At 47.9% G+C, this 11,822-nt stretch overlaps 1 protein-coding gene across 1 annotated transcript in view; it reads left to right on the top strand.

The window, feature by feature from the left end:
* IARS1 (isoleucyl-tRNA synthetase 1) overlaps positions 1-11,822 on the top strand; it is a gene marked incomplete at its 5' end in the record, with an annotated part of 63,951 nt that overhangs the window by 15,888 nt on the left and 36,241 nt on the right. The window contains 3 exon segments of the mRNA XM_077451569.1: positions 6,251-6,377; positions 8,265-8,338; positions 11,578-11,772. Coding sequence (XP_077307695.1) covers positions 6,251-6,377; positions 8,265-8,338; positions 11,578-11,772 — 396 coding nt within the window.

The raw sequence follows: 11,822 nt of genomic DNA, 5'->3' as shown, positions 1-11,822 counted from the left end.
CTTGCTCACACATCTTTTTCCATCTTCATTTTGATTGGCCCAGCTTCAGAGGCCATAGATTCCCTTCAAGGGCTCTTGTCCAAGCCGCTGGTTTGATTTGCGGTAGGGAGTAACCTAAGTACCCCCCCCCCCCCCCCCCCAGCACTGCATTATATCCCTCGCCAACATCATAGAGATATTTTATTTCCCTTAAAGACCATCAATGACCACTTTCCGCTAAGCTAGAAGCCAAAGATTTCCTTTAAGGCAGTGGTTCTCAACCTGGGGGTCGGGACCTCCTCGGGGTCAAGTGACGATTTGCTAGGGGTCACCAAATCCTGGGCTGTTCTTGAAGCCCACACCAATCTCCCAGCCTTTTCTTGAAGCCCACACCAATCTCCCAGCCTTTTTGCGGCCGCCCAGCAGAGCTGTCCCTGGAGCTTGTGGAAGCCCAGCTGGGCTGTTCCTGGAGCCCGCGGCCACCCACTCGGCCTCTTCCCAACCACTCATTAAGTTCACGGCATGGGTGGAGGCCAGAGACTAGAAGTCAACTGACTGGTGAGGAATGTGAAGTGGGAGGGGCTGGAGGAGACCCTATCTCCTGATTTTCGGTAATTTTTACTGTTAGGGGGTCCTCACAACTTGGGAAATTGTTATCAAGGGGTCACGGCACAAGAGTTTGAGAACCACTGCTTTAAGGGTACTTGTCCTAATCACAGCTTTGTTCTGTGGTAGGGAGTGGCCCAAATACCTCCCAGCACTGCATTATAACTCTCACCAACATCATGGGGACAGTTCCCCCCCCCCCCCAGAAGACCACCATTGATAGTTTTTCACCAAGCTAATAGACTTGCTTCATTTTGAGCAGTCCAACTTCAGAGCCATAAGTTTCCTTCAAGGGTTCTTGTTCAGTCTGCTGCTTTGATCTGTGGTAGGGCATGACCTACAGTTGTTTGAAAAAGTATTTGCCCCCTTCCTGATTTTTTTTTTTTTTTTTTGTTTGCATATTTCTCACACTTAAATGATTCAGACCATCAAACAAATTTGAATATTACACAAAGATTTTTAAATGTTTTATTTAATTTATTAAGGGGGAAAAAAGCTGTTCAAACCTGCCTGGCCCTATGTGAAAAAAGTAATTGCCCCCTCCCATGCTGAATCGTGAATGAACTGTGATTAACCACAATTCTTTTGGAAAGCAGAGTTAAAGCGGAGCTCCACCCGAATTCCTACTCCTATGCCCTTTAGGATTATCTTGTTCTCTAGTTGCTGGATATCCCCCTTACCTTGTTGCTGTCATCTTGTGTTTTTTTCTTTTTTTAAATTTCCTGCTCCTGGAGATTCCGGAAAGGGGCGGTGCTGCTGCGGATATGGGCGGGGGGGGGGTCCGGAGGCAGGTCAGCGCTTCCTGTTGGCCGCACTGGCTCCTGGGATCGTTTTTTCAATTTCCCAGGAGTCTGCGCGGCGCATGCCCGAGATCGGAGATTATACGGGCGGTGCATGCTGGGACAATAGCAGCACAGTGTCCCGGAAGACAATGCCTGTGGGCTTCACATGCCCACAGGCAAAATGGAAAACGTCAGGAGACGTTTTTATAAAGTCTCCAGAATACCGGAAAACGGCAGCAGGAGGATTAGAAAAAAAAAAGTAAGTTAAAGCGGAGGTCCACCCTAAAGTGGAGCTTCCGCTCATTGGAATCCCCCCCCCCTCCGGCTCCACAATTGGCACCTTTCAGGGGGGAGGGGGGTGCAGGTACCTGTACAGTACAGGTATCTGCACCCACTTCCGGCGTAGATTCTGCAGAATCTACGCCCCTTTTCGCAGAATCTACGCCCCTTTCCGAAAGTCCCCCGCTGCCTGCTGGGAAACACACGGATCCCAGAGACAGCGGGGACCATCCTTATTGCGCAGTGCGACTCGCGCATGCGCAGTAGGGAACCGGGAAATGAAGCCGAAAGGCTCCACCTCCTGATTCCCATACCCAAGATGGCGTCGGCAGCATCCGAGAGACGATCGAGAGATCGGCTTCGGGTGCCGACATCGCGGGCACGCTGGGCGGGTAAGTGTCACTATTTTAAAAGTCAGCAGCTGCAGTATTTGTAGCTGCTGGCTTTTTAAAAAAAAAAAACGGCGGACTCCCGCTTTAATTAATTAGAAAAGTATTTCATGCAATTAACAGCAAAAAAACAAAACAGCGGTGGAACCCCGCTTTAAATTTCACTTGCCACACCCAGGCATGATTACTGCCAGACCTGTTGAATCAAGAAATCACATAAATAGAAGCTGCCTGACAAAGTGAAGCATGCCAACAGATAACAAAAAGCCACACATCATACCACAATCTAAAAAATATTCAAGAACAGATTGGCAACAAAGTAATGTACACGTATCGTGTCTAGAAAGGGTTTCTAAGCCATTTCTAAGGCTTTGGCACTCCAGTGAACCACGGGGGGACAGCCATTATCCACAAATGGAGATCATTTTGGAACAGTGGTGAACCTTCCTAGGAGTGGCCGACCTACAAAAATTACTCCCAAGAGCATGGCGACGGCTCATCCAGGAGGTCATAACCAGAACAACATCTAAAGAACTGCTGACCTCACTTGCCTCAGGAAAGATCAGTGTTCGTGATTCAGCAATAAGAAAGAGACCGGGCAAAAATGGCATCCATGGGGGAGTTCCAAGGCCAAAGCCACCGCTGACCAAAAAGAACACAAAGGCTTATCTCACATTTACCAAAAAACATCTTGATGATTCCCAAGACTTTTAGGCAAATATTCTGTGGACTGATGAGACAAAAAAAATGTAACTTTTTGGAAGGTGTGCGTCCCGTTATATCTGGCATAAAACAAATACAGAATTTCAAAACTAGAACATCATACCAACAGTCAGACGTGGTAGTGGTAGCGCGATGGTCTGGGGTTGCTTTGCAGCTTCGGGACCTTGATGACTTGCCATAATTGATGGAACCATGAATTCTGAGCTCTACCAGAAAATCCTACAGGAGAATGTCCGGCCATCAGTTCCTGACCTCAAGGTTATGCAGCAGGACAATGATCCAAAACACAACAGCAAGCCCACCTCCAAATGGTTCAAACTACCGTATTTTTCGGACCATAGGGCGCACTGGGTTATAAGGCGCACTAGCAATGATCGGCTACTAACGGGGTTTATTTTCATATATAAGGCGCACCGGGTTATAAGGCGCATTAATGTTGAATTCTCTCGCAGGTGCTCTATTTCCATGTTGTACTGCGTGACTGATAGCCTTGAGTTTGAAATCCGCTTCGTAAGCATGTCTCTTAACAGGAGCCATTTTTTGGGCAGCGAGTATAGAAAATGAAAGAATGAATGCGCACACCTCCTGACTACGATGGCCGTAATGCCCAATCCAAGCAGTGCAGCTTCGTAGGATTACCAAAGCTAGGAAGCTGCACTGCTTGGATTGGGCATTACGGCCATAGTAGTCAGGAGGTGTGCGCATTCATTCTTTCATTTTCTATACTCGCTGCCCAAAAAATGGCTCCTGTTAAGAGACATGCTTACGAAGCGGATTTCAAACTCAAGGCTATCAGTCACGCAGTACAACATGCTGGCCATGCTAAAACATTTTGACAGATTTTTGCCATACATTAGGCGCACCGCATTATAAGGCGTACAGTCGATTTGTGAGAAAATGTAAGGCTTTTAGGTGCGCCTTATAGTCCGAAAAATACGGTAAGCAAAATTTAGGTTTTGGAGTGACTTCAATCCAACTGAGATGCTGTATCCTGACCTTACACAGGCCGTTCATGCTGGAAAACCCTCCAATGTGGCTGAATTAAAACATATCTGCTTAGAAGACTGGACCAAAATTTCTCTGCAGCTATATGAAAGACTCATTGCCAATTATCGCAAACGCATTGATTGCAGCTGTTGCCGCCAAGGGTGGCACAACCAGTTATTAGGTTTAGGGGGACAATTACTTTTTCACATGAAAGCCAGGCAGGTTTGAACAGCTTTTTTGTCTTAATAAATGAAACCATCATTTAAAAAACGGAATTTTGTATTTACTCGGGGCTATCTTTGTGTAATAAAAAAAAATTGCTTGATGGTCGAAGTCCATTTAAAGTGGTGTTGCCACCAAAATTTTTTATTTTTTTTTAAATTCTTAAAAAATTATTGGAAAAAAATTATTTTTTTACTCACCTCTAAATACCTGTTGCTAGGGGGTCCCTCATAGTCTGCCTTCTTCCTTGCCCGGGCTGGTGACATCACTTCCCCTCACGCCGGGACACGTGACAGGTCCCAGGTGACTGCACGGCGTATCACGGCGCCCTGCGCCGCGGGTGCCCGGCGGGTGCCCACAGTACGAATGACGGCGCCGCGAGCGGATCGGGGAACGAGGGGGGCTTCGTTCCCCCCGCATCGCTGGACCCTGGGACAGGTAAGTGTCCGATTATTAAAAGTCAGCAGCTGCAGTATTTGTAGCTGCTGACTTAAAGTGGTGTTGCCACCAAAAAATTAAAAGCTGCTTAAAATTCGTAAAAAAAAAAAATAATTGGCAAAAAAAAAATTTTTTACTCACCTCTAAATACCGGTTGCTAGGGGGTCCCTCGCAATCTGCCTTCTTCATTGCCCGGGCTGGTGACATCACTTCCCCTCGCGCCGCACATTCACCTGGGACCTGTCATGTGTCCCAGGTGACTGTACGGCGTATCACGGCGCCCTGCGCCGCTCGCGCATGCGCAGTGGGTGCCCGGCTGTGAAGCCACAGCCGGGTGCCCACAGTATGCATGACGGCGCCGCGAGCGGAGCAAGGGGGGGCTTCGTTCCCCCGCATCGCTGGACCCTGGGGCAGGTAAGTGTCCGATTATTAAAAGACAGCAGCTGCAGTATTTGTAGCTGCTGACTTTAAATTTTTTTTTTCTGGGGGTACCCCACTTTAAGTGAGATGAATATGCAAAAAAATAAAAAATCAGGGGGCAAATACTTTTTCACACAACTGTAAATACCCCCCAACACTGCATCCTATGTCTTGCCAACATCACAGTTTTTTTTACCAACCTAGCAGACTGGCTTTACTTGGATTGGCCCAACTTCATAGCCATAGATTTCCTTCCAGGGTTCTTCTTGTCCAGTCTGCTGCTTTGATCTGTAGTAGGGGGTGACCTAAATATCCCCCAGCACTGCATTTTATCCTTCACCAACACCACAGGGACAGTTTATTTCCCCTAGAGGCCATCAGTGACCGTTTTCAGCCAAGCTAAGTAGATTTGCTTCATTTTGATTGGCCCAACTTGAGAGCCCTTCAAGGGTTCTTGTCCAATCAGCTGCTTTGACCTAAATACCCCCCTTCCCTGCATCCTATGTCTTAGAGCCTTTTTGATTTTTCCTCTAGACACCATGAGTGACCGTTTTTGGCCAAGCCAGTAGATTGTCCTCCTCCCAGACGATTCTCTGAGGCTCTTATTTCACAAATTATCCATGTAGAATTTTCCCGGTCAGACGGGCCTTTGTACAGATTAGTGTGGAAGATCTGAAGGACCCTGTACAAGATTGCACTGTTTGTTTCAAGCTTTACCATAAACCACAAGGATTTTCTGGAAGGAACTCCATAGCAATATATTGTTTATCCTTACGGGACTTTTGAACTAAAAATTCTCCACCTTTCCCTCAGGACTGCTTTTCCATGAGAGCTCCTGAGATTGTGTTGGGTAATTGTCGTCATTGGAGATTAGAATGTTGTCAGCGATCCTCCTAGGTCAGAACTATCTCCCTTCCCTCTTAGGCTCGGTTCACGCTTGTGCGATGCGGGGAACCCTGCGAATCCACTGCGGGTTCCCCCGCATCGCACCCGTCTAGCACGCCAGTTCCCACGGCCAAATGCGAACTGCTGGGAGTGTCAATACAATGTTGATGACACCCCTATTTCAGCTCGCATATCGCACTGCGAACTGACAGTTCGGACATGAATCGGATCGCATGGGAGTGAACCCCCATGCGATACGATTCTGGTGCAGACCAAAAAAAAAAGGGTCCTGTGCGAGTTTGGTCCGGATGTGATATCAGCCATACTATCTATATAGCTGAAGTCGCATCGTACGGACCTCGCATGTGATTTGCAATGCGGTGCGAATCACATGGGATCTCGCACCATGCGCAAGTGTGAACCGGAACTTAATGTTTCTTCATTGCTGGTATTCTGGAGCACAGATGCCACATGAACACAGCAGAAAACTCACAACAGACGATTGTAAAAGTGAATGCCTTTTCTGTTTTTGTCTGGCAGGGTCCCGGAATTTGTACGGGAGAAACGTTTTGGGAATTGGCTGAAGGATGCCCGGGACTGGGCCATATCCAGAAACCGCTACTGGGGTACCCCCCTACCGTTGTGGGTCAGTGAGGACTTTGAAGAGGTGTGTATCGGTGCAGGCTCTTGTATAATGCCTCTCAAGGAAGCAAACCTGTACTGTCACGCTGCTAAAACCAAATATAGCTGCACAGAGAAAAAAGAGGATTACTGTTAAACCTTATAGTCGCTATAACCTCCTCCCACCCCATATCTCGGTCTTCTGTTTTTTTTTTTTCCTCTTGAAGTCTTCCTCTATAACCCTTCCCGCCCGTCACTTCCTTTCTCCTTGCTCTTAATAGTCTTCCTTCATAAAACCTCATCACCTTATCTCTCCTTCCTCTCTTCTTCTATAACCCCCTCTGTCAACTTCTTCCCTACTTTCTCTCATAGACTTTCTCTATAACCCCTCTGTCATCTTCTCTCTTCTTCCTCTCGTAGCCTTCTTCTATAACCCCTCTGTCACCACCTCTCTTCTTCCTCTCTTAGCCTTCCTCTACACCCCTCTGTCATTATCGCTCGTCTTCCTCTTGGTCTTCTATAATCCCTTTCATCTTCTCTCTTTTTCCTCTATAACCCTCTCTAACCCTCTCTGTCACCTTCTCTCGTCTTCCTCTTAGTCTTCCTCCATAACCCCCTCTGTCGCCTATCTTCTTCTTTTCATAGTATTCTATAACCCCTCTGCCACCTTCTCTCGTCTTCCTCTCATAGTCTTCTATAACCCTTCTTTCATCTTCTCATAGTCTTCCTCTATAACTCCCTCTATCACCTATGTTCTTTTCATAGTCTTCTATAACCCTTCTTTCATCTTCTCTCTTCTTCTCATATTCTTCCTATATAACCCCTCTGCCACCTTCTCTCGTCTTCCTCTCATAGTCCTCTATAACCCTTCTTTCATCTTCTCATACTCTTCCTCTATAACCCCTCTGTCACCTATGTTCTTTTCATAGTCTTCTATAACCCTTCTTTCATCTTCTCATAGTCTTCCTCTATAACTCCCTCTATCACCTATGTTCTTTTCATTGTCTTCTATAACCCTTCTTTCATCTTCTCTCTTCTTCTCATATTCTTCCTATATAACCCCTCTGTCACCTTCTCTCGTCTTCCTCTCATAGTCTTCCTCTATTACCCCCTTTGTCATCTTCTCTCATCTTCCTCTCATATTCTTCCTCTATTACCCCCTCTGTCATCTTCTCTCATCTTCCTCTCATATTCTTCCTCTATTACCCCCTCTGTCATCTTCTCTCATCTTCCTCTCATAGTCTTCCTCTATAACCCCCTCTGTCACCTATGTTCTTTTTATAGTCTTCTCTAACCCTTCTTTCATCTTCTCTCCTCTTCTCATAGACTTCCTCTATAACCCATCTGTCACCTTCTCTCTTCTTCCTCTCATAATCTTCCTCTATAACCCCCTCTGTCACCTTCTCTCTTCTTCCTCTCGTAGTCTTCCTCTATAATATATCCTTTACATATCGTTTAACTATAAATGTTAATATTCAGTTATATTTTCTGTATTTAGGAATACATGTAGCTCTCTTTTTTCCCCTCTAAAAACATACTGAGCTGGCCACAACTAGTTTTGAGGAAGTGTATTCTATATTTTCACAGCTCTTATGGAAAGGCTTCTTCTCAGTATGTGGAGGTTACGTTTTTTTTTTTTTTTTCCCTTTAGATGTAAACTGTGCCTCCTTGTTCTCTGTAATGACTTTAAAGTGAATAACTGCACCAAGTTTGCTACATGGACCACCCATGTATTATACATGGTGATCGTATCCCCCCTTATGTATTTATACATGGTGATCCTATCCACCCTTATGTACTTATACATGGCTGAATGTAAACAAGGATGTCTTGGTGCTGGGTTTCGAGATCTGCTATTCAGTGAATGCGCAAGACATGAATGACATCATATTTGGTGGAATCCTTTTCTTTATTGTTGTCCCGTGTCTTCTAGGTTGTATGTGTGGGCTCAGTGGCAGAGCTGGAAGAGCTGACTGGTGTAAAAGTGACAGACTTACATCGGGAAAGGTGAGTTCTGTGATGACAGCATTAAGGATGAGCTCAGGGCGTGTTCGCATGGAACACGTGCAGAGCCCGCCAGGAAGTCGGCGCAGCGCTGCGCTAATCACAGGCAGTGAGACATTGCCCCGATGTGCGGCTGCAGAGATCGGGCAATGTCTCACTGCCTGTGATTAGTGCAGCGCTGCGCCGACTTCCTGGTGGGCTCTGCACGTGGGCCATGCGAACACGCCTGAGCTCATCCCTAGTCTGTCCAAATTAGAAAGGAGATACCAACTCAGCAGCCATCAATGGGCACTTCAGCTCCCGGGCGTGGGCGCCGTAGCGGAGCGAGCCCCTTCCCGGGCGTGGGCGCCGTAGCTGAGCGAGCCCCTTCCCGGGCGTGGAGCGCCGTAGCTGAGCGAGCCCCTTCCCGGACGTGGGCGCTGTAGCTGAGCGAGCCCCTTCCCGGGCGTGGGCGCTGTAGCTGAGCGAGCCCCTTCACGGGCGCGGGCGCTGTAGCTGAGCGAACCCCTTCCCGGGCGTGGGTGCTGTAGCTGAGCGAGCCCCTTCCCGGGCGTGGGTGCTGTAGCTGAGCGAGCCCCTTCCCGGGCGTGGGTGCTGTAGCTGAGCGAGCCCCTTCCCGGGCGTGGGCGCTGTAGCTGAGCGAACCCCTTCCCGGGCGTGGGCGCTGTAGCTGAGCGAGCCCCTTCCCGGGCGTGGGCGCTGTAGCTGAGCGAGCCCCTTCCCGGGCGTGGGCGCTGTAGCTGAGCGAGCCCCTTCCCGGGCGTGGGCGCTGTAGCTGAACGAGCCCCTTCCCGGGCGTGGGCGCTGTAGCTGAGCGAGCCCCTTCCCGGGCGTGGGCGCTGTAGCTGAGCGAGCCCCTTCCCGGGCGTGGGCGCTGTAGCTGAGCGAGCCCCTTCCCGGGCGTGGGCGCTGTAGCTGAGCGAGCCCCTTCCCGGGAGCTGTAGCTGAGCGAGCCCCTTCCCGGGCGCTGTAGCTGAGCGAGCCCCTTCCCGGGCGCTGTAGCTGAGCGAGTCCCTTCCCGGGCGTGGGCGCTGTAGCTGAGCGAGCCCCTTCCCGGGCGTGGGCGCTGTAGCTGAGCGAGCCCCTTCCCGGGCGTGGGCGCTGTAGCTGAGCGAGCCCCTTCCCGGGCGTGGGCGCTGTAGCTGAGCGAGCCCCTTCCCGGGCGTGGGCGCTGTAGCTGAGCGAGCCCCTTCCCGGGCGTGGGCGCCGTAGCTGAGCGAGCCCCTTCCCGGGCGTGGGCGCTGTAGCTGAGCGAGCCCCTTCACGGGCGTGGGCGCCGTAGCTGAGCGAGCCCCTTACCGGGCGTGGGTGCTGTAGCTGAGCGAACCCCTTCTTGGGCGCTGTAGCTGAGCGAGCCCCTCCCCAAGCGTGGGCTCGAGCTGAGCGAGCCCCTCCCCCAGCGTGGGCTGGAATTATCATTCTATATCCTAATTGTGGAAGATTTTTATTTTAGGTGCAAAATGGAACAGAGTAGGTTGTGGTAAGATATGGTAAAATTCAGTGAAGTGGGAGCCTGTCCATTTGATTAGCGGATTGCTTCATATACTTATTATGCTGTGGATGCTGTGGATTCACATTGTGTGCACAGGATTATGGCACAGATTAGTATATATATATATTTTTTTGGTATGTTAATAGAGAACGGTTTATATGAAAGGTACGGCTGCACAGGGGACTATTATCCTATGCAAGTAATGCGAACCCTCGGATAATTCTTACCACAATCTACTCTGTTCCATTATGGGCCATCCTAAAATGCCTAACTATACCCCTTACTCCATTGTACTCTTCACCCTACCCCTTCCACCAGACCTTGCTTCTTACTGCACTCCACCTTACCCCACCACACTCTACTGCATATACCGTCCTTCACTTACCACATGTACCCCCCTCATACAGTACCTCGCTTACCACACTTCTCCATAATCCACCATACTCGGCATTATATACCATAACCCACTTATCACACTACACCATATTCTGCATTATGACTGAACTCTTCACTTCCTACAGTACTTTGCTTACCGCACCCTATCCCACCCCACTTTACTCTGCTTATCCTTCCTAAACGCTACCACGAATTATAATATTCAGTGACAATTGGAAGGCCAAGGGATATGTCTCACATCCAATTTCTCAGGCTCATTTTCCCGGCGTGCGAGGGCCGTGTTTGCTTTAGGGCTGCAACTAACGATTATTTTCATAATCGATTAGTTGGCCGATTATTGTTTCGATTAATCGGTTAATAACCTTAAAAAATAAAATAAAAAAAAGTGTAGTGTATAATTTAGTTAATATGTAAAGTTAAAAAAAAAGGCAATTTATTCTTAAATATCTCTATGCAGTAGTAAATATAAATAACCAACTATATGGTTAGGGAGCAAAATATCTAATCCACTCTGAGAATAGCAGGCAGAAGAGATATACTGTTTATATATTAGAGGGGATTTATACTTTATATACTATTAGAGGAGAGAGATACTGTATATACTGGTACTATTAGAGGATATATACTGTATATACTATTAGAGGCTATATACTATTAGAGGAGAGATATACTGTATATACTATTAGAAGAGATATACTGTATATACTATTAGAGGAGAGATATAATGTATATACTATTAGAGGGGATATATACTGCATATACCATTATAGGGCATATACTGTATATACTATTAGAGGAGAGATATACTTTTAAAGGGTCAATCTAGTAAATATCATCAGACTCATTAACTTTAACCCCATTTTGTTACTGGCCGATTAATCGATTATGAAAATAGTAATCGATTCATTTCATAACCGATTAGTTGTCGATTAATCGATTAGTTGTTTCAGCCCTAGTTTGCTTGCATGGGAATGCACAGGTGTTTTGTGCATCTGCCGTGCAGGCAGTCCCATTCATGTCAGTTGAGATGCAGCGGTTGGTCACACAGCTGCTGCTGCTCCCAATTTTGACAGCCGTGTGGGCCCTGAACTCAGACAGTGTGTGTTTTTTAGGACCGTGTGCCTGCATGGCTGTCAGATTAGGAGCAGTGGTTGTGTCCACGCAGCTTCTGCATCCCAGTTGGCATTAATGGGACTGTCTGCATGAGGCTCCACGGCACACCTGTACATCCCTGTGTGGGCAAACACAGCCATCGCACTGGTATACGCTGTATTACGAGTACGACCATGTGAACGAGGCCTTAGATGATGCCCCATAATGTTTCTACCTTTGTATATGTTGTTTTTTTGTTTAGTGTGGATCAGCTGACCATTCCATCTCGCCGTGGGAAAGGCGTCCTGCGACGGGTGACTGAAGTATTTGATTGTTGGTTTGAGAGCGGCAGTATGCCCTACGCTCAGGTGCATTACCCGTTTGAGAACAAAAGGGAGTTTGAAGATTCTTTCCCAGCTGACTTCATAGCAGAGGGAATAGACCAGACACGTGGGTGGTAAGTGTGCAGCTTTTGTATTTAACTTCTACTGAGGCTGGCTGCTATAG

This window comes from Lithobates pipiens, unplaced genomic scaffold (assembly GCF_037356315.1).
Source record: "Lithobates pipiens isolate NorthernLeopardFrog02 unplaced genomic scaffold, aLitPip1_a1.2 Scaffold_23, whole genome shotgun sequence".
In the NCBI taxonomy this organism is placed as follows: Eukaryota; Metazoa; Chordata; class Amphibia; order Anura; family Ranidae; genus Lithobates; species Lithobates pipiens.
The sequence above is the reverse complement of the archived record's forward strand: the minus strand, read 5'-3'. Positions and strand labels throughout refer to the sequence as shown.